This window comes from Seriola dumerili, unplaced genomic scaffold, assembly GCF_002260705.1.
Source record: "Seriola dumerili isolate Sdu_G_001 unplaced genomic scaffold, Sdu_1.0 BDQW01000110.1, whole genome shotgun sequence".
Taxonomy (NCBI): Eukaryota; Metazoa; Chordata; class Actinopteri; order Carangiformes; family Carangidae; genus Seriola; species Seriola dumerili.
The window spans coordinates 7,780,984-7,804,698 of record NW_019174365.1 but is presented as its reverse complement, the minus strand read 5'-3'; the positions used below and the strand labels follow the sequence as shown (position 1 = coordinate 7,804,698).

The window sequence follows — 23,715 nt, the reverse complement described above, 5'->3', positions numbered from 1 at the left end:
TGAGTCAGCCCTGGAAAATGTAGCAGAAATCAAATGTTGTTCATACTGTATATTCAGAGAGATGAAAATAAGCTGCATTCCCTAATTTGATGTGGTCTGTAATATGAAAAGGATGATGATAAGATTATCACAGAAGCCATACAAAAAAAAAATCTAAAGATTTATCAGTTTTTAACCAAAACAGTAAGGTAATGTTACGTGACCAATGACCAATATAAATCAGCCTTTCTCTGGGCTGCAGGATTCTTTTACCAGTTGTATGAATTTAAGTACAATTTAAGCAAATCATTTTGTCAATGTTTGTCCTTTTTTGAAGGCCAAAGATTGGTGTCGAAGTGGAAGCACTTAGCAGCACTTCTGCACTGCATTGAGCCACAGAAAAAGAGAGGGAGAGAGAATGGATAGAAACTCCTCCTAACGACAGTGGTGGAGACAAAGCAAGATGAGGGGACATGAAAAAGAAAAATCTACAGATAGAGCAAGAGATTAAGAGAGAGAGAAAGAGAAAGAAACTGGCAGAGAGAGAGATGTAATGCAGTTTTTCAAATTTCTCACATAGCTCAGCGTTTAACATTAAGAGCTTCCTGGCAGAAAAGTATTAATAATTAATAGTGCTATGTGTGCATGCACGGTTTTGTGCATGAGTCACTGTGTCAGGCTGTATGTATACAGTATGCGTGTTTTTGTGTGTGTGTGTGTGTGTGTGTGTGTGTGTGTGTGTGTGTGTGTGTGTGTGTGTGTGTGCGTGCATGCTTGCATGTGGGCCTGCTTGCATCTGTGTATTGGTTTTGTTTGGAAATGCTCTCACTCCTCACTCTTGTTTTGGGAGATGCTGATGTTGTAAAAACCATGGAGGTTGAGTGTGAATACTGGTGTTCTGTTGTGGTTTGAGCACATTTTCAATGTCTGACATATCTGTTTTATGTGGTTATAGCAGTGGTCAGCAGAGGAAATGCATGGAAATGAAATACAGATTTTACAGATTTTAGTCTGGGTTGCAGTTCTCAGAGTTGGAGGTTTTTAGCTTCCATGTACCTGGTAGAATGTCCGGCTCAAGGAAACAGGTTTGACCTTCTCCCTGCTGCTTTGCCACCGTTGCACTTTTGAGGTAATGTTATGGCATTTTATCGGCATATTGTAAGAGAAAATGACAGGCCAGTCCGCCAACTGTAAGATGAAGCAACTGGAGCGAGCAGAAATGAAGAACCTTGCAATACATGTATACATTAGTATGCATAGAATCAGCAACAGATTTTTCCAAACTTTTCTGAGGACCTGGTCTCAACTCTGAGCATCTCTGTGCCAGCACAACTCTCATCCTGCATAACAATATGCACAGCTGAACCATGTGCAGAACTTGCAGGGTTATCCTGAGGCCATACTGTGAGGTTCAAAAAGTTTTAAGTAGTCCCTAAGAAACATCTGTGTAGCTTCACTGCTTTGAATATTACTGCTTTGAATCGCCTGGAATTACAAAATGCCTGTATTAATAGAAAACAAAATATATTTTGCAGTTCTTTCACACTATGCAGCTTTCACACAGCATTGATATTGTGGAAAACTAGCTTAAATAATATCCAATTGTTTCTCTTTAATTCATATTTCATGTCTCAGTTTTCTGCTGAGAGACTGTACGTCCCAAAACCAACAAAATCTTGAACATAGGTTTCAAATCTTCCACCTCTCAGCTAAAGAAGTTATACTTATTGTCCAGATGGTCACTTGTTACATAACAATCAACTTTGAATTTTAGCCAGTAACTCCAATTACTCCAATACACTTATTTTTCTCTATATTTTTATTACATTCCTTGGCTCGCTACATATCCACTGTATATAATGATTTTCAGTCATTTTCATGCAAATCCAAACAAGTTGATTCCAAACAATCAACACCTCACAGAACAAAAATATTTATTTGCCAAGCAGGCACTGAAATATAATTGATCTAATTTGATCATGGTCAGGAATGTAGATGACACATTAGAAGTTGAGAGAAGTCACTAAGATGTGGAAGGTGTTACATTTACAGCAGGGATCTTGAAACTTGAACTTATTACAGCTAAACATAGAAGTTGATGCGTAGCCTTTGCTCTGCTGGAGACAGGTGCCATCATCACACTATCATTGTCATTATATGTGTTAGCACCCACAGAGTGTACCTCCGTGTGCCTGTTCTTTTATAGAATCCTCTGAGCCTCCCCTATACAGGTTGCTACACTAATTATGTGAGAGCTGTTTCTGCCTGGTGAGCATGTCACAATTAAACAACTAAAAACAAGTTTGCATAATTCACATAACAGCAGTTAAACTGATAAGTTTCATTAAACACATAACACATGGTTAGTTCAGGGAAATTAAACTACTTGAGACAATAAATAATCCATTATTTCTATTTAAATCCAGTGTGTGGGAGATTTTCCAACCATTTATATCATCATTTTTTGTCTGTGCAACAGTCGAGGGACATTCAAAGTAAAGCTATTAGGGAATACATGTTGATATAACAGTGTTTTAACATTTCCTAATGTGTGACATCACACAAATTTTGCAGCTGTTAGTGCAAGCAGAACTTTCTACACAGAACTCTCTCTCTCTCTCTCTCTCTCTCTGTCTCTGTATACCACTCCTGCTCTTGTAGCATTTGTGTGTACGTGTGCTTGTGTGTACGTGCTATATAAGTACTATTTAAGGTCCACAGGGAAACATTATCTGTTTGAGCTATCAACAATCTTGATGCTAACCTTCTCTGCCCGTCTCTCTGCATATTTCTCTCTCTCTCTGCCTCTCTCTCTCCCACTCCGTCTCTCTCAATCTATCCAGCTCTCTGTGGCGGAGATGTTAGAGGTCCCTGGGGAACCATCCTTAGTCCCGGCTATCCAGACAGCTACCCTTCATCTCTCAACTGTACCTGGACTGTTGAAGTCAGCCACGGGAAAGGCAAGACACACACACACACACACACACACAGATTCACACTACTTAATAGAGAGAGACAGAGTGAGAGACAGTCGCAAGTAGCACACATAGTAGTGCAGCTACTGCTATACTACAACCACTGACTTGCAATACATGAAGTTTATGCAACTTAATTTATGCCATAATGCCACTTTATTATTCAATTCCTATGATACAAGACATTAACAATTTGTGTCTGCTGTGATCACACTGTAAAATGATTCATACCAATTCCAGGTATATGAGCCCGCTCAGAATGAAACAAACGTGTGTGTGTGTGTGTGTGTGTGTGTGTGTGTGTGTGTGTGTGTGTGTGTGTGTGTGTGTGTGTGTGTGTGTGTGTGTGTGTGTGTGTCTTGAACAGGAGTCCAGTTTCAGTTCAATTCTTTTCATCTGGAGGACCAACACGATTACCTCTTGGTTACTGAGAACGGGAGTTTCCTGCAACCACTGGCTCGCCTGACTGGCAACGAGTTGCCTAGCAACATCAATGCTGGTCTCTATGGCAACTTCAAAGCCCAGCTTCGATTCATCTCTGACTTTTCCATTTCATATGAGGGCTTCAACATAACTTTCTCTGGTAATTTACTCCCCTATAGTCATGTTGTACCATTATACTCCAACAAGATCTAGATATAATTTACCATCACTTTTATTTAAGAAGTTGAGGTTCCTCTTCTCATACTGTAAAAAAAACAGCCTTATCCTGTAGAACAATGTGAAGTTTATTTTTAAATCCAAACCAGGCTTTGTTAAACACAGTCATGTAATAACACCCATTATGAATATTGCACAGGATCAGCCTAGAAACCCACGCAAAGAGGATCCAAGACACCACAGTGAAATAATAGCCTCTCTTCTCTTTAAAGACTCTCTCTAAAGAGAAGAAAACAGAGTAATGTTTCTACTTGGACAGAGACAGTTGCAGCCTCTTAAACTGTAATGATCAGTGATAGCTTTACTTCGTGATCTGAGATTTTGACAAGAACCGTTTCTGTGGAGTGGAACCAACAACAGCCTTGACTGACAACTGTTTTTCTAAAACTCGAACCTCAAATGGCAGTTTAGAACAGAGTCCTGCATCGGTCCAGTTTTGCAAATCCACATCCGCTTTGCGCCCACAGAGCTCAGTACTGGAACCAACATCTTACCTGCTATTATCTCAAAATCAAGTCTAGACCAACCTGACTCAGTAGTAGAAGTTTCACAACTCAACCCAACACATAGACCATAAAGTCGCTCACTTTAAAACTCATCCAGATTGTATTTAAGCAGGGCTTGCATGATGGCTGGTCTGAGGTTATCTGCTGGTTGGCGTAATGTACTGTTCCATTCAGATGTGCAAAACACTCTCAGTCAGCTCCCACTTGTTGTTGACGTAATGCAAAGTGACACAACGATAACTGAAGTTGCAGTAACCATCTGTCCTCCTTTTCCAAAGTGACTCCCTGTTGCTATCACTCAGTATTTTGATTTGTTTCCTTGTCATTTTAATTCCTGGTTTTTTTTTTTCCAGTCTCATGTTTATTTATCTGCACCTGTGAATTAATATAAATATATTTTTGACCCATTAGACATCATTTTTGTGGGTCCTGCCAAGTGGAGCGCAGCCAGATTTTACATATCAAACTTTTACATTTTTTTCAAAGGTTTCTGTTTAGGAATTTGGCACAGCACATCCATTTATAAAATAAAAATGGTTTTAGTCTTAAAAAAAAGAAAAAAGTAAAATGTTTTCTATTTTTTATTCCACATCGACACAAAACTGTTACTGTGTTAAGTGAATGTTAAGCTCTCACTTTTCCTCTGAATAGAGATGTTTCACCACTGGCCTCAAGGACTACCAACAAACCCTGTTCTTGAATAGCTCAAGAAAAAAGCTGAACAGAGGAGAGAGGTTACGCAACGTTAAACTGAATGTAATCAACCATTAAACAACACAAAAGAAGAAAAAAAAAGAGACAGAGATGGATTCCCTTCAGCCTCATCGTGGTAGTCTGAGAATGTGTGGAAGTCACAGGTGCTGTCCCGATCCATGGTCGCGTGACTTCACCACCACCGCCATCCAAAACAGTTCAGGGTCATAATTAAGACAAAGACCAAGGCTACATCTGCCCCTTATAACTCAAGATCATTTGCCTGAATGCCCTTACAAGGCTCTCCTATTGACTCTGAAATAAAGGAGCACCTGAATCTGAGTATAAACTGAAGGATGTTGTACCACCTCCCAGATGGCATAAGCTGATACTCAGAATGTAACACATGCAAGGCGTCACCAAAGATGTGACTCATAAGTCGTAACATGCTCAACAAGCCGTGTGAAACTGCAGCACACTGAAATACACATCCCATCATCGGTCTTAGCCCACTGAAAACACATCTCCTGTTGTACTTCGCTAAACATGAAATCGACAAGTTCAGTCCTGGACATGGTGGAGTCAATTGAGACTCCCAACTTATGTACAAATTGTTCACTGTTGTTCATAAGTTGTTATGCAAAGGGTTATATTTAAATGGACTGCATTAGTTTTTATCATAAGAGTTTCTGAATTATTGAAAAGGGTTAGGCTACTTCACATGGAAGGAAATCATGTTTGCAACTGTCAGTGAATATTTAATCACGTAAGTTAATGATTATGACCTCAGTCTTATTGTAGTTATGAGAGTGGATTTTTTCCGGACTTTTCTTGGAGAGTGATGGGTATCGATTTGATGATTTAATAGAAAAATGTTTGTACACTTTAATCTTATAATTTTTCACTTACTCTAATGGCACTTATGCCACATTCAGCAAATTCAATAAATAAAACTTTTAAAGAGCAGGCTTCATAGTGCTGACCCATTTTTACCTTTTTAAATGCTTATTCATATATAATTGTTATGTACTCAGTTTCCATTTATTTTCTGTAGAATATACTTTGGAGCCATGTGAGGACCCTGGAATGCCTCGGTTCGGCAGGAGAAATGGCTACAGTTTCGGCGTTGGTGACACCTTGTCTTTTTCCTGCAACATGGGCTATCGCCTAGAGGGGGCGCCAGAGTTGGTCTGTCTGGGAGGTGGGCGGAGAATGTGGAGTGCTCCTCTACCAAGATGTGTCGGTACGTGGTAATATTACTGTTTTTGTTATCTTTGACAACAGTATCACACTTCACACAGACCACAGTTTGATTGCTGAGTTTTGTGGCGAGTCAGGTGGCATGAAAAGGTTCTCGAGGTATGAAGACATATTATGTTTAGAATAGTACAGTTAGTTTTTTAGCCACCAAGCTAAAGTTCTTCCACCGCGTAGCATTTACTGTATGTAAAGTGCACCACTTAAAATCACCAAGGCATGTGTATGTGTAATCAGACAAAATACCTTACTCACAGTGTAAGAAAATAATGATTCATTTGTTTCTATTCCCTTCCTAATTCACAAAAAAAGCAAATAAGATTTCAATTATGTAACTAATGATGGAACAGAGTGCTGACCTTCAGTGAGCAGGGAACGTGTTGAGCTGTTTTGCTGCTGATACTCTGATGTTCGTGAAAAATTATGAACCTGCGCAGCCTCAGTTCAAAAGCCAGCAGACACACAACACACAAGTTCAACATTGTTTTCTTTTACAAGATAGTGAGGGAGATGGCACTAAACACCAGTCTGTGTAAAAGCCACACATATACAAGCCAAATTTGAGTTACTAGATGAACACTAAATGTCAGTGATATTTCTTCAAGGTGATTCACCAGTGGGCATAGAGTTTTGGCATGGTCGCAGTCCTGTATCACCTCTTATATTTATGACTTTTACTATCAAGGACATCATCAGAAATATGACTCTGAATTTTTGGATTTATCATGTTCTTGGTTGCTGTTTTTGAACTGAAGTGATAAAGACAGTTCCAGACAGAATACAATAGAATACAAAATACATAACACATTATGCCAGGGAAGAACACATGGATATGAAATAAAAATTTCTAGGACAAGAAAATGCTAAAGTTGGATTTATTAATTATGAGCAGATGTTGTCTTAAATGTTTCCATCCTGTAAATTGTGAGAAATTTGCATATTTTCTGATAACCACATGAGTCCGAACACAGTAGGGCTTTCGTAATGTGACAAATGTTTGGATATAGGTACATGCCCAATGTTGAACTCTAATCTGAAATGATGTAGCTGTAGCAGTCTGTGGTACAAGCAGCCAACAAAAAGGTGCATGGAGATACAGCATGAGGTTAAATTTAAAGGCAGTATGAATACATACAAAGCAGAGAAGTGCTTGAACCATTGAACCATGAATACAGTTTGCAGTGAAGACGTGTCCATTAGACAATGTCACCTGGAGTGGAAAATTTGTATATTCTATATCACTAATTAATTAATGTACAAAGACAGAGGCAAATACCAAATGAACCTAATGGGAAAGTAAGTACAATAATGGATTTTCTCAGTAAGTTCTAAAAACATGTAATGACAATCATTTTAAATATGGGCTGTCGTACAAAGATGCACATACACTCCACACATGAGTCTTTAACTGATTGGCAACAAAGGAATACTGCAACACTAGAGGTCAAGTTTGTGCCAATAAAACAAGATGAAAGTAACCAGGATGGCAAAAAATAAATATTAACAGCTTTGGAAGGCTGTGGTGTTTGCCTAGTCTCCCTGTGTTTGTGTCGGATTTCTCTGGGTGTATTAGAAGTTCTCCTGTCATTGTCCCTGACCAAAGCAACTGCTCTCTGGGCAACACAGATGGTCCTGCCTAATGTCTAATGCAGAACATGAGTTTACCCATGAGGATCAATACTATGTAATGTACTCATAACTTCAAGGTCTTTTTAAGTAAGAAAATTGTAAAATGAGATTTGATTTGGATGAAAATGATGAATCAATACAGAGCAATGATAAAAGCGCATGACAAAAGAGGCAACACTGAATGATTCTGCCGTTTTTCACAGGATCGTTTTCAGTAGCACTGTGAGAAGCGAGGGGCTGTGCAGGTGCAGAAAGATAGACATTAGATAGAGAATATTGTACAAAACCACATTTATTTTCAGCATTGCATGATGTTTGCAGTGCTAGGGTTTTACGTCTTTGGCTCTTTGTCATCAATGTGCAAAGACTGATAATGCAAAGAGGTGGGAGTGGAGTTGCGTGCCGGTGTTCTATGGTGTAGTGCGGTTTGCTATATTTAGTTCCTGTGTGTTGTGTTGCATCGCTGCATGATGTGCTGAAGAGCAAAGAGGAGAGGAAAGGGAAGATTAGAACACCTACCATGTGCTGTCTTCCATTACCATAGCTGGAAACTTTTGCTTGTTTGTTTGCTTTTGTTGCCGCTTCAATAAAGTGGAGTACACTAATCATCGAAAGACATGAAGCCAAAAGGTGTTTTTTTTTTTGTTTTTTTTGTGTGATTTTAGTTAACTAAAAGATGTACTTTGCAGCTTTAAAGTGTTGCTTTGGTGGTCTGTGTTTGTGGTTTTACATGAGGCTGTATTTACCCTAGCAGTTCAGACATATTGTTTTCATAAGGTACTGTCCAGAGGGAAGTAGGAGTGGTACCGACTCGCTTCTGGTGTCTTTGCTTTTTCAGGCTTGTTTTTTGTGCTTGTCTATAATTTCTGGACATTATCTTCCATGTAGCGCCTTTGTTAAAGGAAAAGAGGCTGAAATGGGAGGGAAAATAGAAAAGAGGAAAGTGAAGTGAGGAGGGAAAGGAAAAGAGGAAACTCGTGAGAAGCAGAAGATGAAGGTTGATTGAAGTAGAGGAGGGTAAAAGGGGCACTATTCATATAGAGGGAGAGAGAGAAAGAGCAAGAGCAAGGGAGTTAAGGAGGGAGAGGGTGGAGAGGTAATTTTCTAAATGGAAACTGTAGCAGCGTGATTTATTGACGATATGACAGCTGTAATATGACTATTACACCAGTAGAGACATAGAGAGGGAGAGAACGGGAGACAGAGTGAGAGAAAAAGAGAGGAGAGGGACGTAGATACTGTAGATAGAGGGCACACGTGAGAAGCGCAGAGAGCAGGTCTCTTTAGGTAAATTAGTTTCTGAATTTTACTACCTGCCCATTCTCTGTGACAGAAGTAGATAGCTGACAATACAGCTGTTTAAAAGGGTTGTTAAATTACTGTCTCTCTCTCACACACACACACACACACACACACTCACACACACACATACTTTAGAAATATTCATTTGTTTATAGAAAAAAAAATCATCATCTTCTGTAAAAAAAAAAAAAAAAAATTGTTTCATTCTTAGGACAACCTGTTTTCTAGAAAACTGCTCATACAATGAAGTAAAACTTTTATACAGTAGTACCAAACAACTTAAAACCCCAGAAGAATCTTAAAGTCATTAATTTGGGTCCTTATGTCACATAACAAATGTTTCTTCATATGGTCACACCACATAATTGTTACACTACTACTGTATATATTTTAATTCTCTGGGTTCTGTCTTCTTCCTCAGCGGAGTGTGGTTCTTCAGTTATAAACAATGAAGGGATCCTTCTCTCGCCAAACTACCCCATGAACTACGACAACAACCATGAGTGCATCTATAGCATCCAGGTAATAAATCTGTAGATCTTTTTAAAGTACAACAAATGTGTTGTTACTGAATAAAAGCCTGTGGCTCATTCTGGTTCTCCATTCTTTAAGAAAAAAAGACTCTTAATATTCCATGCTGGGACAAATGTAAACATTATTATGAAAGTTTTTGGAATTTATTAACCATCTTCAATCCTTTGTGAATATGTTTGTTGTCTACTTTCTTGGCCAATAAATCTTATTTGGATTTGTTGTGGACTTCAGGTGCAGGCTGGGAAAGGCATCAACATCTCTGCTAGAACCTTTCATCTCGCCCAAGGGGATATTCTCAAGGTAAACATACTGCACAGACACATTTGGTGGTTTCTCTGTCATTCTTCTTGCCTGGTTTCTGTGTCAGCAATGATAAAAAAAAAAAACAGTTTATGGTTAGTCCTTATGTATTTGCATCATTGGTGCATTGTGCTGTTGTTTTTACAGATTTATGATGGCAAAGACAACACAGCCCATGTTCTTGGAGCCTTCACGGGATCATCCATGTTGGGCCTGACACTGATTTCCACATCAAACCACCTCTGGCTAGAATTTTACAGCGATACAGAAAGTACAGGAGAAGGATTCAAACTGGTGTATTCCAGTAAGTTGTACTTCCACTAAGGATATCTAAAATAAATAGTGTTAAAAATTTGGAATGTAAATGTAAACTTTAATTCATCATGAAGAGTAAATGTAGCAAAATTCTTCAAGCTTTGTATTCCAAAAAAATGGCTGTGCTCAAACACATATAGCTTCCATGAACAGGCTTATAAAGACAGAGAAGAATGTATAACACAGGCAGTTCATTATTATGCATAATGACATATGTATAATAACACATGATGTGATTTGGTAGGTGGACCAATTAAGCACCAGCTTGTAGATTGCACCGTATGTTGTACAAAGTGGGATGGGTGATAGAGGCAAAGCCAAGCTGGTGGTGATTTATATTGGTGATTATGGCACATACTATACACGACTTTAAGCTTCATGCTATTAAATATGTTAATGACATAAAACTGGGATGGACAAAGACAGCACATGAGACTAAAGCTAATCAGTATCAGAATCACATCAATTCAGCAATTAAATGCCACATGACATCTATACTAATTCCTGACAAATGTAACATACTTTCTGAATGGTTCTAATTTGTGAAACCATCAAAGAACTGATTGTTAATTGCAGGACTGAAATGATCACAAGAAATTCGTCATTTTTGATTAACAAAGCTTTCAGAGAGTTCTGATTTCAGCGTAGGATGTGGTGTTAAAAGGTACACTCTGATGTTCGCACATTTGGCAGCATCCTCTTAGATGCATAGTTGGAATGAAACAATCTAATTGTTTAAATGGAGTCATGCAGAATCATTTGCATAGTGCTTTGAAGTTGTATTGTCTGAATGCCGTTTGAGCAGAGTGGAGCATCTTTTACTTACTTCACTGCACCTCAACTTTTTCATACTGATGCACATAAAAGATAGTTTGCCATACAAACAAATAACGCGGACTTATTTCCTCACACGTCTAATACACAGCCAACAATTTGCTGATGGGCAAATATTCACACTAGATGTCAGGATGATGGCAAGTGTGTTCAGATTGCAGAATGGTAAAAGCACAGCTTTGCAAATGGCCATTTCAAGGATTTAGACATGCACCTACTGCAGTCTTCCAGGAGATGACTCAAATCCTGGCGCACTTCGTCTTCCAGGTAATGCTGAAGATCAAATCCTCGTTAAAGTCTTATAAGGATAAGCTATTTATATACCTCTTCATATCCCGCTCTTCAAAATTGCGCACATGAATAAACAGAATAATCTGAATATTACCATGGAAACTGAGTTTAGACAGACTGTGAAAAACAACTTAAATTGGATAAGATGTATACATGCAACAGTATCACTCCTAATATTGATATGTTTCATATATCTTTTTGTTTTTTATTAAATCAGGATGAGAGCTTAACAGGATCTGTGATATCAGCAAGCTCATAAACAGAATACTTGAGTGTGCCAGATATTAAGGGAATATTGCTGTGCATCTAAAGAACACTAATTCTGTTTTCTCTAGTGGGTCTAAAATGTCCCTAAGCATGTATTTTAAAAAGTACACACTTTAAAGCTCTTTCTCTTTCTTTTTATTTCTAGGTTTTGAATTGTCTCATTGTGAGGACCCAGGTGTGCCTCAGTTTGGCTTCAAGGTCAACGACCAAGGCCACTTCTCTGGGAGCAGCATCACATACAGATGTGAGCCTGGATACACTCTGCACGGCGCTTCCACACTGAAGTGTATGACGGGGGAACGGCGAGCCTGGGATAACCCTCTGCCTTCTTGCATCGGTATGTCTCTCGCTATATGAAGCCATTCACACTTTGAAAAGACACACACAATTGTTAACAGACACACAAATGTATGTAGACACACAATTACGGGTTGAACGTTGACTAAAGCTTTTCAATAGGTTTCGTTGTTGCCTTTTCTTTCCCCGGTACTGCAGCATTTTGTGCTGTGTGGTGTGTTGTCCTATCACTTCTATCTACAGACATCGAATCATTGGCATCAACAGCTACCTTTACATTTGCACATGAATTGACATGAAGAAGTTTTTAAGTAGCAGGAAGCGTTGCTGTATTAGGCCATGCTCAACACTACAGTACAGAGTCACTCAGAGCTCCTTTATGCAAAGTCTCTGCTTACAGGACATTCATTCAATAATCTAACAAGAAAAAACAGATGGAGGCCAATTTCCTGTGGAATCACCCTCGCCATTTCTCGTGATGTCACACACTGCGGTGGTTTTAAAGTCTCGATGAAAAGCCTATTTGTTCAGGAGGGTTCACCACCTGGACTCCCTGTGCCCAATTGATCCATTTCCTTTCCTGCAGGGAGGGATTTGTTCTCTGTTCCTGGAAACTGCCCTAGTCCTTGCCCAATGCTCTGCTATATACTCAAACATACCCACACACTTACAAACACACAGAGATCCAAACTTGTTCAGTCATTTTTGTTTCTCTGCTTGTTTTTAAACTCCATTCATGTCATTCTTTCTCCACAAAGGGATAATCGACAAACATGTTTGTTAGAATTGCTTCATAAACACATTTTAATCAATTCGGTTATGCTAAAGACCACTATTATCAAAGCATGTGCCATTTTAGGGAAACAATAAAATCAACTGGGAAGCAACTCCCATTTGAGTATTGACATATTTCCAAATATTCCATTATAACATCATTGCCTTTCTAATTCATTTTTCAGGGCTTCATACTGATGGGAAATTATATCCACACCACAATCCCAAATATTGATGTCAAGAAGTCAATAACGGTCTTTTACTGGTTATGCAATTTCAGGCCTCCAGAACTCACACACTCTCATAAACACACACACACTAACACATTCATCAGGAGATAAGTATGTAGTGCCTGAAATGCTTTGATTTGTATGTTATGTTAAGCTTATTTGGAGAAAATTTCATTTCCTCCTAGTAGGTATTTGGTTGAATGATGATTACATTCTCTAATTAAACCCAAACAAATGCTAAGCCTGTGCAGAGTGACACACAAAATGGCTGCTGCAGCTGTGCCCCAGATGGGAGCTATAAGCATAACAGCAAGCCCAGTGTTTTAAGCACCTTTCTTCCTTCATTGCTGCCTCTGAACTTCCTGATTTCGGATTCAGCTTAATAAGTCTCTTTCCTTCTCAGTATCAATAATGAAAGACTCATAAAACCACTGGCTGATATTCTCTGACTTTATATTTTAGCAGTGACACACTGTGACCTCAGCTAACCTCCAGTCTTAATACTATATTGCCTCTTATTATTACTTGTAGTGTTCCCTCTTTACCCCCTTTGGTTCTCTACTTTCTCTTTCTCTTTTGCCTCTTCTCCCCTTTCTTTTCCCCGTCCCAACTCTTAATATTGCTCCTATTACTTGAGATAATATATTTCAGTGATGAAGGGAGGGGAGCCTGGGGAGGGACGAACATGGGGAGGGAAGAGAAGCAGAGAGGGGATGAAGATTGTGAAAATATATAACCAAGAGAGACAAAGAGAGAAGGGGGGATTATTTTCTGTTATATAATGTGTGGTGATTTCTTTAGGGAGGAATGCAGGATCAGCACTTTGTCTCATCTTCTTCCTCTTCCCTTTTTTGTGAGTGAGAAAGAGTGAAAAAGACAGAGGGACACGAGGGAAGAGAGTTCTCTTCTTTTCTAATCCATTTGTCTCTGTGGTGATCGTTTAATCATTGCCCAGTGGCTACTGAGGTGCACCTAGTGGATCTGATTGCCTTGAAAAACAATTGCCATGGACAGATAAGCGGCTGACTTGTCATAGTTCACATACTGCACACTTAAACACACACATACACACTCATCAGTGCTCATTGGTTAGATAGATGGCTTGATGGTATTTGTAACATATTCACAGTTGGGCTAATCAGACAGATGGAGACATATTGACATTTGTGTGGGTTTGTATGTTGGTACATATTAATAGTCTGTAATGTCTTTTACCTGTGTGTGTGTGTGTGTACGTGTATGTGTGTGTGTGTGTGTGTGTGTACGTGTACGTGTACGTGTATGTGTGTGTGTGTGTGTGTGTACGTGTACGTGTACGTGTACGTGTACGTGTGTGTGATACCTGTAGCGGAGTGCGGAGGTCGTTTTAAGGGTGAGTCTTCAGGGAGGATTCTTTCTCCTGGATACCCATTTCCCTACGACAATAATCTACGCTGCACCTGGACCATTGAGGTGGACTCGGGAAATATTGTGAGGTAAAGTGGATCTTTCACAGCATCAAAGTTGAAATAACAATGTCATTCATTTTACTGCCCACTTCAATACCTTTTAAAAAGGTGTAATTGAAATTTAAGTTACTTTGAGTTGGAGTGTTAAGTGCTACTCTGAAAATGTGATGGTGTGAAAATGACAGTACACATTAGTTGATATAATAAGTATATTGTAAACAGGACAGGTTTTTTTATACAAGCAGTGGTTACAAATTAAAATTTATAGGGTATACATAATTTACATGAAGGTATTCCCGTCTTGGGCTTCATTTAACGATCAAAAAGTTTTCAACCTACAAAAATTACCATCAAAATAATGGTAGTCAAAGTATTTAATAGAGAAGTCATGTTTATATTGTTAATGATCTTTTGTTTTTTATTTTTTATTCCAAATTGCAGTCTTCAGTTCTTGGCCTTTGACACAGAAGCCAGCCACGATATGCTGAAGGTCTGGGATGGACCACCTGAAAATGAAATGTCTTTGTCAGAGCTCAGCGGATCTCTGCTACCTGAGGGAATTCACTCTACACTGAATACTGTCACTGTTCAGTTTGAGACTGATTTTTACATCAGCAAGTCAGGATTCGCTATTCAATTCTCTAGTAAGTCATGTCCATAACTAATGGACTAAACATTATGAAAATGAGAAAGGTTATGGGAGTAGGAGTAGGAGGAGTTTTCCTCCTACTGTTGATAATTTTGTTATTTTCCTCTGAAGTTCCCTGTATGATGTTTTGAATGTGTGTAAGACTGGACTAGGTTTTCAGATTGATAAAGAGGGAAGAATACTCTTAGTTTCTTCATGATTCTGAATATTTTTCTTTCTATTGAATCTTCATTTGACTAAAAATCTGAATATTAACAACATCAACAGAATCCAAATCTGCATAATGGTTCTACTTGAAGATCTCACTTGAACAGTCAGAAATGATCTTAGCAGATATTTGCATGCACTGAGTTAATGCATTAGCTTTCAATCGCTATCCAGTGTGACAGATTTTTATAATTCCTCTCCCCTCTTTCTCCTCCATTCCCTCTTCTTTCTTCCTGTCCCCTCTCTCCCTCTCCTTCTCTGTCCAGGCTCAGTAGCAACAGCCTGCAGAGACCCAGGTGTACCAATGAATGGCAGTCGAAGTGGAGATGGCCGTGAGCCGGGGGATTCAGTGTCCTTTCAGTGTGACCCAGGATACGAGCTCCAGGGAGACGACAAAATCACCTGTATACAAGTGGATAACAGATACTACTGGCAGCCCAGCCCGCCTGTCTGCATAGGTGAAAAGTCCAGTCCCATATATTTATATATTTATAGGGAGATACAATAGATGTACTGCATACACAACTGGAGTTGTTTATGGTTAATTACCTTGCTCAAGTTGACTTGTAGGAGGGCTTTATAAAAAAACATCATGTTTAGTGGTTTGAACTTGCTTCTTAATACATACAGCATGATACTATTGCATTATCCTATCCAAATCCCTGCAGACTACTAGTCCTTTTGAATGAAAATCTTGTAAGTTAGATTCCCCGTAAAATGAAATAAAAAAAAACAAAAAAAAAACATTGTGCTGAGTGAAATAAAATATTTTTTTTCATCCTGCATGGTTGCACTTGAGAGAATATTAAAATTGTATTTTATATTATTTTTATTTTAAGACTTATCTTTGCTTGTGTTCCCATGACAGCTCCTTGTGGAGGAAACTTAACAGGCTCCAGTGGATTTATTCTCTCTCCTAACTACCCTCATCCCTACCCTCACTCCAAGGACTGCGATTGGCTCATTGCTGTCAACTCTGACTATGTCTTGTCACTGGCCTTCATCAGGTAACCTACAAGTCAGGGGATCTTTTTTACAACAAAGCCTGTGTTAATCCTCAGCGGGTTCGCTGTGCAAAAATGTTCTTTTACATCATTGTTTGTTGTCTTTCTTAACTCAATCCATAATAAAATGTAAAAAAAAAAAAAAAGAAAAGTAAAATGTACAATAAGAATAGACTCAAAACATTTAAGAAAGACACTATTAAGTCTCTCTTTTCGGACCTTTTAGAGGTAGAGTTTAGAGATATCCTGTCATGAACTGAAGTGTTGACCCTCTGACACAAGAGTAAACAAGGCAATTATTTTCACTCCATTGTAATTGTTTTGGGCCAACAGACCAAAAGTCATTGCTATCCATGAAAATTGAAAATGAGTTGAGGGGCTGAGAATGAGTGTAAGAACCATCAGAAACAAATCCACTTTCTGGTATCTTTTAGACATTCTTAGCCACAGAGTCTAGTGAAATAGAATACTCAGGTGATAAAGGCCTTGAAAATACCATGCTTGTTTTGTCTGTCCTGCAACATAATTTATGTTGGAAAAAAAATGCTCTCTAGAACCGTCAGAAAATGACTTCTAATATAAATGACAAACAAAATCCACTCTGCAAACCATCAGGTTCCAGGTGGTAATATTAGATGTCAATACTCGCTCTTTTTCTATACTCCTGACTGAACTGACTGTTCTCACCATCTCTTTCCTATCTCTTTGTCCCTATCTGTGTTTTTTCATCTATCTCTAGTTTCAACATTGAGCCAAACTACGACTTCCTGTATATCTACGATGGTCCAGATAGCAACAGTCCTCTCATTGGTAGCTTCCAGGACAGCAAACTCCCAGAGAGGATTGAGAGCAGTTCAAATACCATGCATTTAGCATTCCGCAGTGATGGCTCTGTTTCCTACACTGGTTTCCACCTGGAATACAAAGGTAAAATATTCTGCAAATAGGACCAACCTCCTTATATAAGGTGAATACTAATTGAATAGCTTTTAAAATAGTAAAATAAGTAAAACTCCAACATTAATTAGCACAAACAAAAAGATTTTGCATTCTCAGGGAGATAAAATTGTGTTTAAACATCTTTACAGCAGGGGGACTTCTAAATAGCACAGACATGGTTCAGTACAGTGTAGTAAATATATCCAAAATATAACCCTGATTATCTTATGGAAAGCAGTACCCCATCATTCAGTCTACATTTAGTATTTGATTGTTTATATCTTGAACTAGAACACCTGGAAATTGACTCAACACATGTATGTCTGATGTTTCTGATGAAAATAAATACTCATTCCAGCTGGCACTGTTTTATAGCCACTTTGTAACTGTCAGTTGTTGAAAAATCATTGTAATATACAATGTTTGATGTAATTGCATCAGGGACTGTTTTCTGTCCTGTTTGTTTTTCATAACTAAGGTAACATGGGAAATAACTCTTTTAGGTTTTCACAGTGAATGTGACAGTATGTTTCAGATCTCTCCCGTGATGACAGAATGTGTTTAGAAATATTTAACTTTAACATTTAACAAAGAGGACTACTGTGTTACTCCTTAATACCCAATACACATGTGTATGCAGTTAAGTCTCCCACACTAATGACAGTGTGCATCACGCTGAGTTTAAGATGAAAAAGAAGGATTGCTCTCACTACAAAATCCCTGCTGAATTGATGTGTGTTGAAATAGTCTGTCTGAGTGGTGAGTTTCATTCACATGCACAGAAGAATCATCATATCTTCAGGTGGACTCAGGAATTAAGTTTTAAGTTGATGTAGGGTGGCTGCTAATCTTTTGGGAGGGGGGCCAAAGCCATAATTTACAAGGTTCATGTACCATACAAAAGCCAGGGGATGAAGTTATCGTTCGTACTCCATCTTTGGCAAAGGCAGCTAAGTCAAACAGACTATTAAAAAGGCCAATGGAGTGCCTGCCTCATTTGATTATGGCTTGGGACGTAGTTATTATTAATTTGACTTGGTTTTGAATTTGATTATTCATGTGTGCCTGTCGCTTTTTCTTTGCCTCATCCTCTCTCTCACTTGCTTACTCGTTCTCTTTGTCTCTATCCAGCCAAACTGAGGGAATCATGTTTCGACCCAGGTGTGGTTCTGAATGGAACCAGGCTGGGATCTGATTATAAGCTGGGTTCTACTGTCACCTTCTACTGTGAAGCAGGATATGTTTTGCAGGTACAAACAGATGGATGAATGGGTGGTTGAAAAGCTGGTTGATTGGATATGTGGGTGGATCTGTGATTGGTTGGCTCAATAGGTGGCTAGTTGGTTGGATAGTTGGTTTGGATGGATACTCAATTGGTTTATTGATCGAGTGGATGGTTAGTAGAATGCATGACTAGTTGGTTGGTTGGTTGGTTGGTTGGTTGGTTGGTTCAGTGGGTGGCTGGTTGGTTAGTTGGTTGGTCCGCTTGGTGGGGTTGGATGTCCCTAGGTTAGTTTGTCGAAAGGAAAGTTGATTTGTTCATTTAGTGGAAGGTTGGTTGTTTCGGGTTTTCTTAAAGTAAATTGTTTTTTCTTTAGGGCTATTCTACGTTAACCTGCAGTATGGGAGATGATGGCAGACCTGGATGGAACAGGGCATTGCCTAGCTGTCAAGGTAACTCACACCAAAACAACATAAAATCCCTATATTTACACAGGTGACAGCTGTGTACGTATTGTATGCCTCACTACCTATGTGTGCTTGAATACGTGCGTATGTTCGTTCTCCAGCGCCCTGTGGAAGTCGTTCTACAGGATCAGAAGGGACTGTTTTATCTCCAAATTTCCCCAGAAACTACACCTCTGGTCAGACCTGTGTCTACTCTATATCTGTACCTAGAGAGTTTGGTAAGTTCATTCACAAACAAGGTTTCACACAGTTTCACATTGCATTGCAATAAAAAGCAGTAATTTCTGTGTAAAAAAATATATATATATATTTTGGAAAAAATTCAAAGGCACATGTGCAGCACTCAACAAAAGATCGTAGTTTTCTTTGACCTGAATTACATTAAAACTTGTATGATTTTTAATGGGGACACCATGAAACCCCCAGAAGGACCCCTTTGAGGTTTTTAAACTACAATGAAAAACTAGTACAGATATTGTGATGATCAAAAGACGCTTGCTGGCCATTTGTTTTAATCCAGGTCAGGGTTTCATCATTGAAGTGACATTTAAAGATGAGACTAGTTTTATCTTGCCACATGTGATCAGTAGTCTTTAAGCTAGACATAACTACCACATTATGAAGATATGAATATTGTAAAGGATTCTTCACATTAACTGAGGCTGTGGTGGGAAGCTGGGGTCATTTGAGGAGAGAGAAGGGTGCTGAATATTTGATATCTGTATAAAATTTTAACTTTATTCATATTAAATGTGTAGTATACAGATTGAAATTTACAATTGCATCTAATGTTAATTAGATTTACATTGTCATCAGGAGAAACACAATCAATGTGAAGTTAAACATTAAAGTCCTCTCTTGACCTTGGAAATAGTAGTTTGGTGAAACAATCCCATTGAAGATCCTCTTAATAGCTTTTTCTGGAGCTTTCAACTATATCATATATCTTCATGAGCAATTGGGAGTTTGCTCAGTAGTAATGGAGATCGATTGGTAGACATATAAGCTCACAAGCTGTTATGATTTCATAGTTGTAAGACTAAAATTTTATTTTTGACCTTGGAAATTGTTTGACATTTTTCCTCATCAGATGATATGGTTGAAGATATGGTGTCACATTATTTATATTATTTAATTTTCAAGATGTGCAAATTTACATTTGTGTCTCCAATTATGATATTACATATTGACATCTAAATTATTGGTTTACTCATTGGGTCTGACTTGAGCTTTTACAAACAATCAGTAATTGGTGGATATATTGTTCAATTATGCCCTGTGGTATTATGAATAAATAGTAGCTTTCCCTGAGGCTGTTGATGGTTGCTGTCTCATTATATTTGCATAGCAACTTTTGGAGTGTCAGCTCCATGTAGACGTTTTGACTGAGAGGAGCTAACATTTGTTGGCCTACATATTGTATAAGACACACAGACAGCCTCCCAGAACCTCCCACACAGAGCAAGAGACCGATTGTTTTGTTAAGTTGCAGTGCTGCAGCCTTACAACATGCCCACATTTTTAAGCAGCTGTCGTTCTCATAAAAAAAAAAATAACATGTCCTTAATTCATGCTCTTACATCAATCAAAGGTTACGGGCTCAAGGATGCAGTAACTACGCTATCAAAACTGCCTGATGATCAGAGAAGCTGAAATGAATGATTGATGATGTTTCACCATTCATACAAATGACTCCTTCAGTTTCAACACCAGGTGGGAAAAACCCTTGACATTTATCCCTGTGGAGATACCACACCTCCTGTTGAATGAGGACGTGGCTGAGGACACCCACTCAGGCAGCTCATCAGGAGGTATGGCAGCTCCACAGGGATCGATGCCCAGGTTTTCTCCATCTGATGTCAAGAGCTGACGAAGCCTTTCATATGCACAGTGAAACATTTTCAATCATTTGATATGTCCAGTGGACTGATTCAAACTTTGCTGTGATCGCTTATCTGTGTGTATGTGTGTGTGTGGGTGTGTGGCTTTGTTTGTGTGCACTTTGTGTGTGTAGGTACATCCCATGTGCTTTATGAATCTGTGTGTGACCGTTGGTGCATGTGTGTCGTCCTGCCTGAAGTCTGTTCTGTTCTGAAACAATTTCAGCTGTGATCTCTTCCACCTTGCTCAGCAGTATGTCGATAATACAGCAGAGAATGATGGAAACCTTAATCACTCTGATTTCCTTAAAATCTATACATAGAGGGAGCTTTTAAGTATTTCTGCTGACTGGCAGAATCTTGTCATTCTTTATGTCCACTAAACACCCAGCCACTATACACATCCTCATGTACAACCATGGCAGGGCTGTAAGATATATATATAAGAGGTTAGATTCATCTACCCTATAGAGCTAACCTCCTTTTTGATCATTTGTTTTCTCTTTCACACCTGCAGGGACAATGCCAGTTTAAAATCCAGTGTTTTGTTTCTGTTCTCTGTTGCTTGTCATTATTTTAATATAAAACAGGGTTTTACATGAAAGCAGACAGGGCATCGTTTGTGAGTCAGAGCAATGTCTTAGCAAAAGGCAGATCATGCTTTAGAAGAACTCCACAGAGAGAAACAGCCTTGTACAAAGTGACCGGTGACCTTCTTTTAGCATAATATCCTTGGCAATATACAAATTTCATTCTTTAAAGCTCAGCCTTTGGGGCCAAAGAGAGATAGGGTTGAAATACAGTAGAGAATACAGAAAAAACATTTCGCCCCTCTGTCTTAAGTTAACAAAACAAAGTTTTTGCAAACACCAGTGTTTCACACTAGCAGAGAACACTGATACACCAACTGACTGGGGGTGGGGGTGGGTTGGATTAGTGCACAATGAAAATAAGGTGATATTGTGATTATTAAGTGTCCTGATATGTAATTTTGTGCCAATAGTTGGCTATAGAAGCTGACACTGCAGCTTAATAAAATTTAAATTGGGTATTACAGGTTAATTTTATCATTGGGAGGTCAGGTGCAGACAGTGGCATGGAATAATAATTTGCCACCGTTGGAGTGTGGCTAACTCATCTCTTTATCTGTCTTTCTTCTCATTTTTATTCCCAGTACTCTTTGGTCAGTTTGTGTTGTTCCAGACTTCACTGAATGATGTAGTAGAGATCTATGATGGACCCACTCAACAAAACACACTATTGTCTTCTCTTTCTGGATCCCACTCTGGTAAGGATGGAAGGAAGGATGGATGGATGAATGGAATAATTTATGGCTAGAGGGATTAATTGGCAGGCAGGCAACTTAAGCCCTCACTGTATCTCTCTCCTCCAACTTTTCTGACTCTGTGTCTTTCTGACTAGGTGAGTCTCTACCTCTGAGTTCAGGAAACCAGATCACCATAAAGTTTACCACAGTTGGACCAGAAACTGCTAAGGGATTCCACTTCGTCTACCAAGGTCAGAAAATAAGTGTAAGATTTTATAGGCCTTGGGGTTTGCAGAACTGGCTTGCATACTTCATGTTTAAGGTTTCATACAAAATTTTCCATAATAGCAATGAGGGTTTGTGTGTGGAGGTAGTTTATACCCCTTAAAGTTTAAGGGATGGGGAACATCCGGCCTTGGGCCGCATGTGGCCCGTGAGACAATTTGATGCGGCCCACGAGGTAATTCATAAATACAAACTTGTTCCAAAGTGTCAGTTTGTCTCGAAGAACCGTCGCAGAGCGGATTACTGATATGGCACGAGGTATTGAAAAAACACTGAAATACAATTTCCAGTTTTTCTCTCTGGCTGCCAATGAAACAACAAACATAACAAATCCCGCCCAACTAGCTGTTTTTGTGCGTAGGATTACTGCTGAGTTTGATACGAGGGGGGAATTGCTGTCTTTGCAAGCGAAGCATGGCGCGTTAGAGAGGTTGTGTGATAGTGTGATATATGTGTTCAATAATTTAGTATTGGCCTCAAAGGATGTTATAAAAATTGAAATGGCCTTTGATAGCAAAAGGGTTCCCCACCCCTGCCTTAAACCTTGGCTTTCTGGGGCTATGTGGTGTAATGGGATATCTCTTGTTTTGTAAGTGGCCATTACATATAAAATGCAACAGTTTAATTTTTACTTTCAATGTATTCAATCAGAAAAGCCAAGTATAGAGAAAAAATATCTTATTCAGTGTCCTGGCAAAGATAGGCAGCAGCAATAACAGTACATTTGGCATTTCTATTGATATGAACACTTTTTAATGGTTGTGTCATCTTACATTTTTCTTCAGCTGTACCGAGGACCAGCTCCACCCAGTGCAGTTCAGTCCCCGAGCCGCGTTTTGGGAAACGCCTCGGTAATGACTTTGCAGTTGGCTCCTTGGTGCAGTTTGAGTGCAACCCTGGTTACGTCCTGCATGGCTCTACTGCCATACGGTGTGAGAGTGTCCCAGACAACCTGGCACAATGGAATGACACGCTGCCAACATGTATAGGTAAGGATACACACAGAAATTAGACTGAGGACGGACATTTTCCTGTTCAGAATGTAGTAACATTATGAGATGCATTATTAACCCCACAACTGAGAAAAGAAAAAAAAACACAGATAATTCAAATGCACACCATGTTTCAATTTAGTCAGGCCCTGAGCCTTCCTATGCCAAAGCTGTCACACAGGACTGTCTCCCCCTCTTCAGTGGGGTACCACCCCCTTTCCTTTCTTTTTCTTTTTTCCCGTTACTTGCAGACAAAGTGATGTTTCAACCTCTAATTTCCCCTCTTTTCTGCTCTCTTCTATTCCGTGTGTCAACGCTCTTCGCTCTCCCAGTTCCCTGTGGGGGTGTGTTGACCTCCCGTCGTGGCACAATCCTGTCACCTGGCTATCCAGAGCCATATGACAACAACCAGAACTGTGTGTGGAAGGTCTCCGTTCCAGAAGGGGCAGGAATACAGGTAGTATCTGTCACACGCTGTTTCTTGGCTGACCTATGTAACATTGGCTTAAAAG

General features: G+C 39.1%; 1 protein-coding gene across 1 annotated transcript in view; it reads left to right on the top strand.

Moving 5' to 3' along the window:
* The window catches only part of LOC111223117 (CUB and sushi domain-containing protein 3-like), a 262,697-nt gene that overhangs the window by 181,593 nt on the left and 57,389 nt on the right, over nucleotides 1-23,715 (top strand). The window contains exons 19-37 of the mRNA XM_022747144.1: nucleotides 2,823-2,939; nucleotides 3,322-3,537; nucleotides 5,868-6,056; nucleotides 9,423-9,523; nucleotides 9,767-9,835; nucleotides 9,983-10,139; nucleotides 11,688-11,879; nucleotides 14,192-14,318; nucleotides 14,733-14,935; nucleotides 15,414-15,605; nucleotides 16,016-16,154; nucleotides 16,891-17,078; nucleotides 18,222-18,340; nucleotides 18,689-18,764; nucleotides 18,881-18,997; nucleotides 21,834-21,947; nucleotides 22,082-22,177; nucleotides 22,997-23,200; nucleotides 23,536-23,660. Coding sequence (XP_022602865.1) covers nucleotides 2,823-2,939; nucleotides 3,322-3,537; nucleotides 5,868-6,056; nucleotides 9,423-9,523; nucleotides 9,767-9,835; nucleotides 9,983-10,139; nucleotides 11,688-11,879; nucleotides 14,192-14,318; nucleotides 14,733-14,935; nucleotides 15,414-15,605; nucleotides 16,016-16,154; nucleotides 16,891-17,078; nucleotides 18,222-18,340; nucleotides 18,689-18,764; nucleotides 18,881-18,997; nucleotides 21,834-21,947; nucleotides 22,082-22,177; nucleotides 22,997-23,200; nucleotides 23,536-23,660 — 2,741 coding nt within the window. The remainder of the gene's footprint in view (nucleotides 1-2,822; nucleotides 2,940-3,321; nucleotides 3,538-5,867; nucleotides 6,057-9,422; nucleotides 9,524-9,766; nucleotides 9,836-9,982; nucleotides 10,140-11,687; nucleotides 11,880-14,191; nucleotides 14,319-14,732; nucleotides 14,936-15,413; nucleotides 15,606-16,015; nucleotides 16,155-16,890; nucleotides 17,079-18,221; nucleotides 18,341-18,688; nucleotides 18,765-18,880; nucleotides 18,998-21,833; nucleotides 21,948-22,081; nucleotides 22,178-22,996; nucleotides 23,201-23,535; nucleotides 23,661-23,715) is intronic.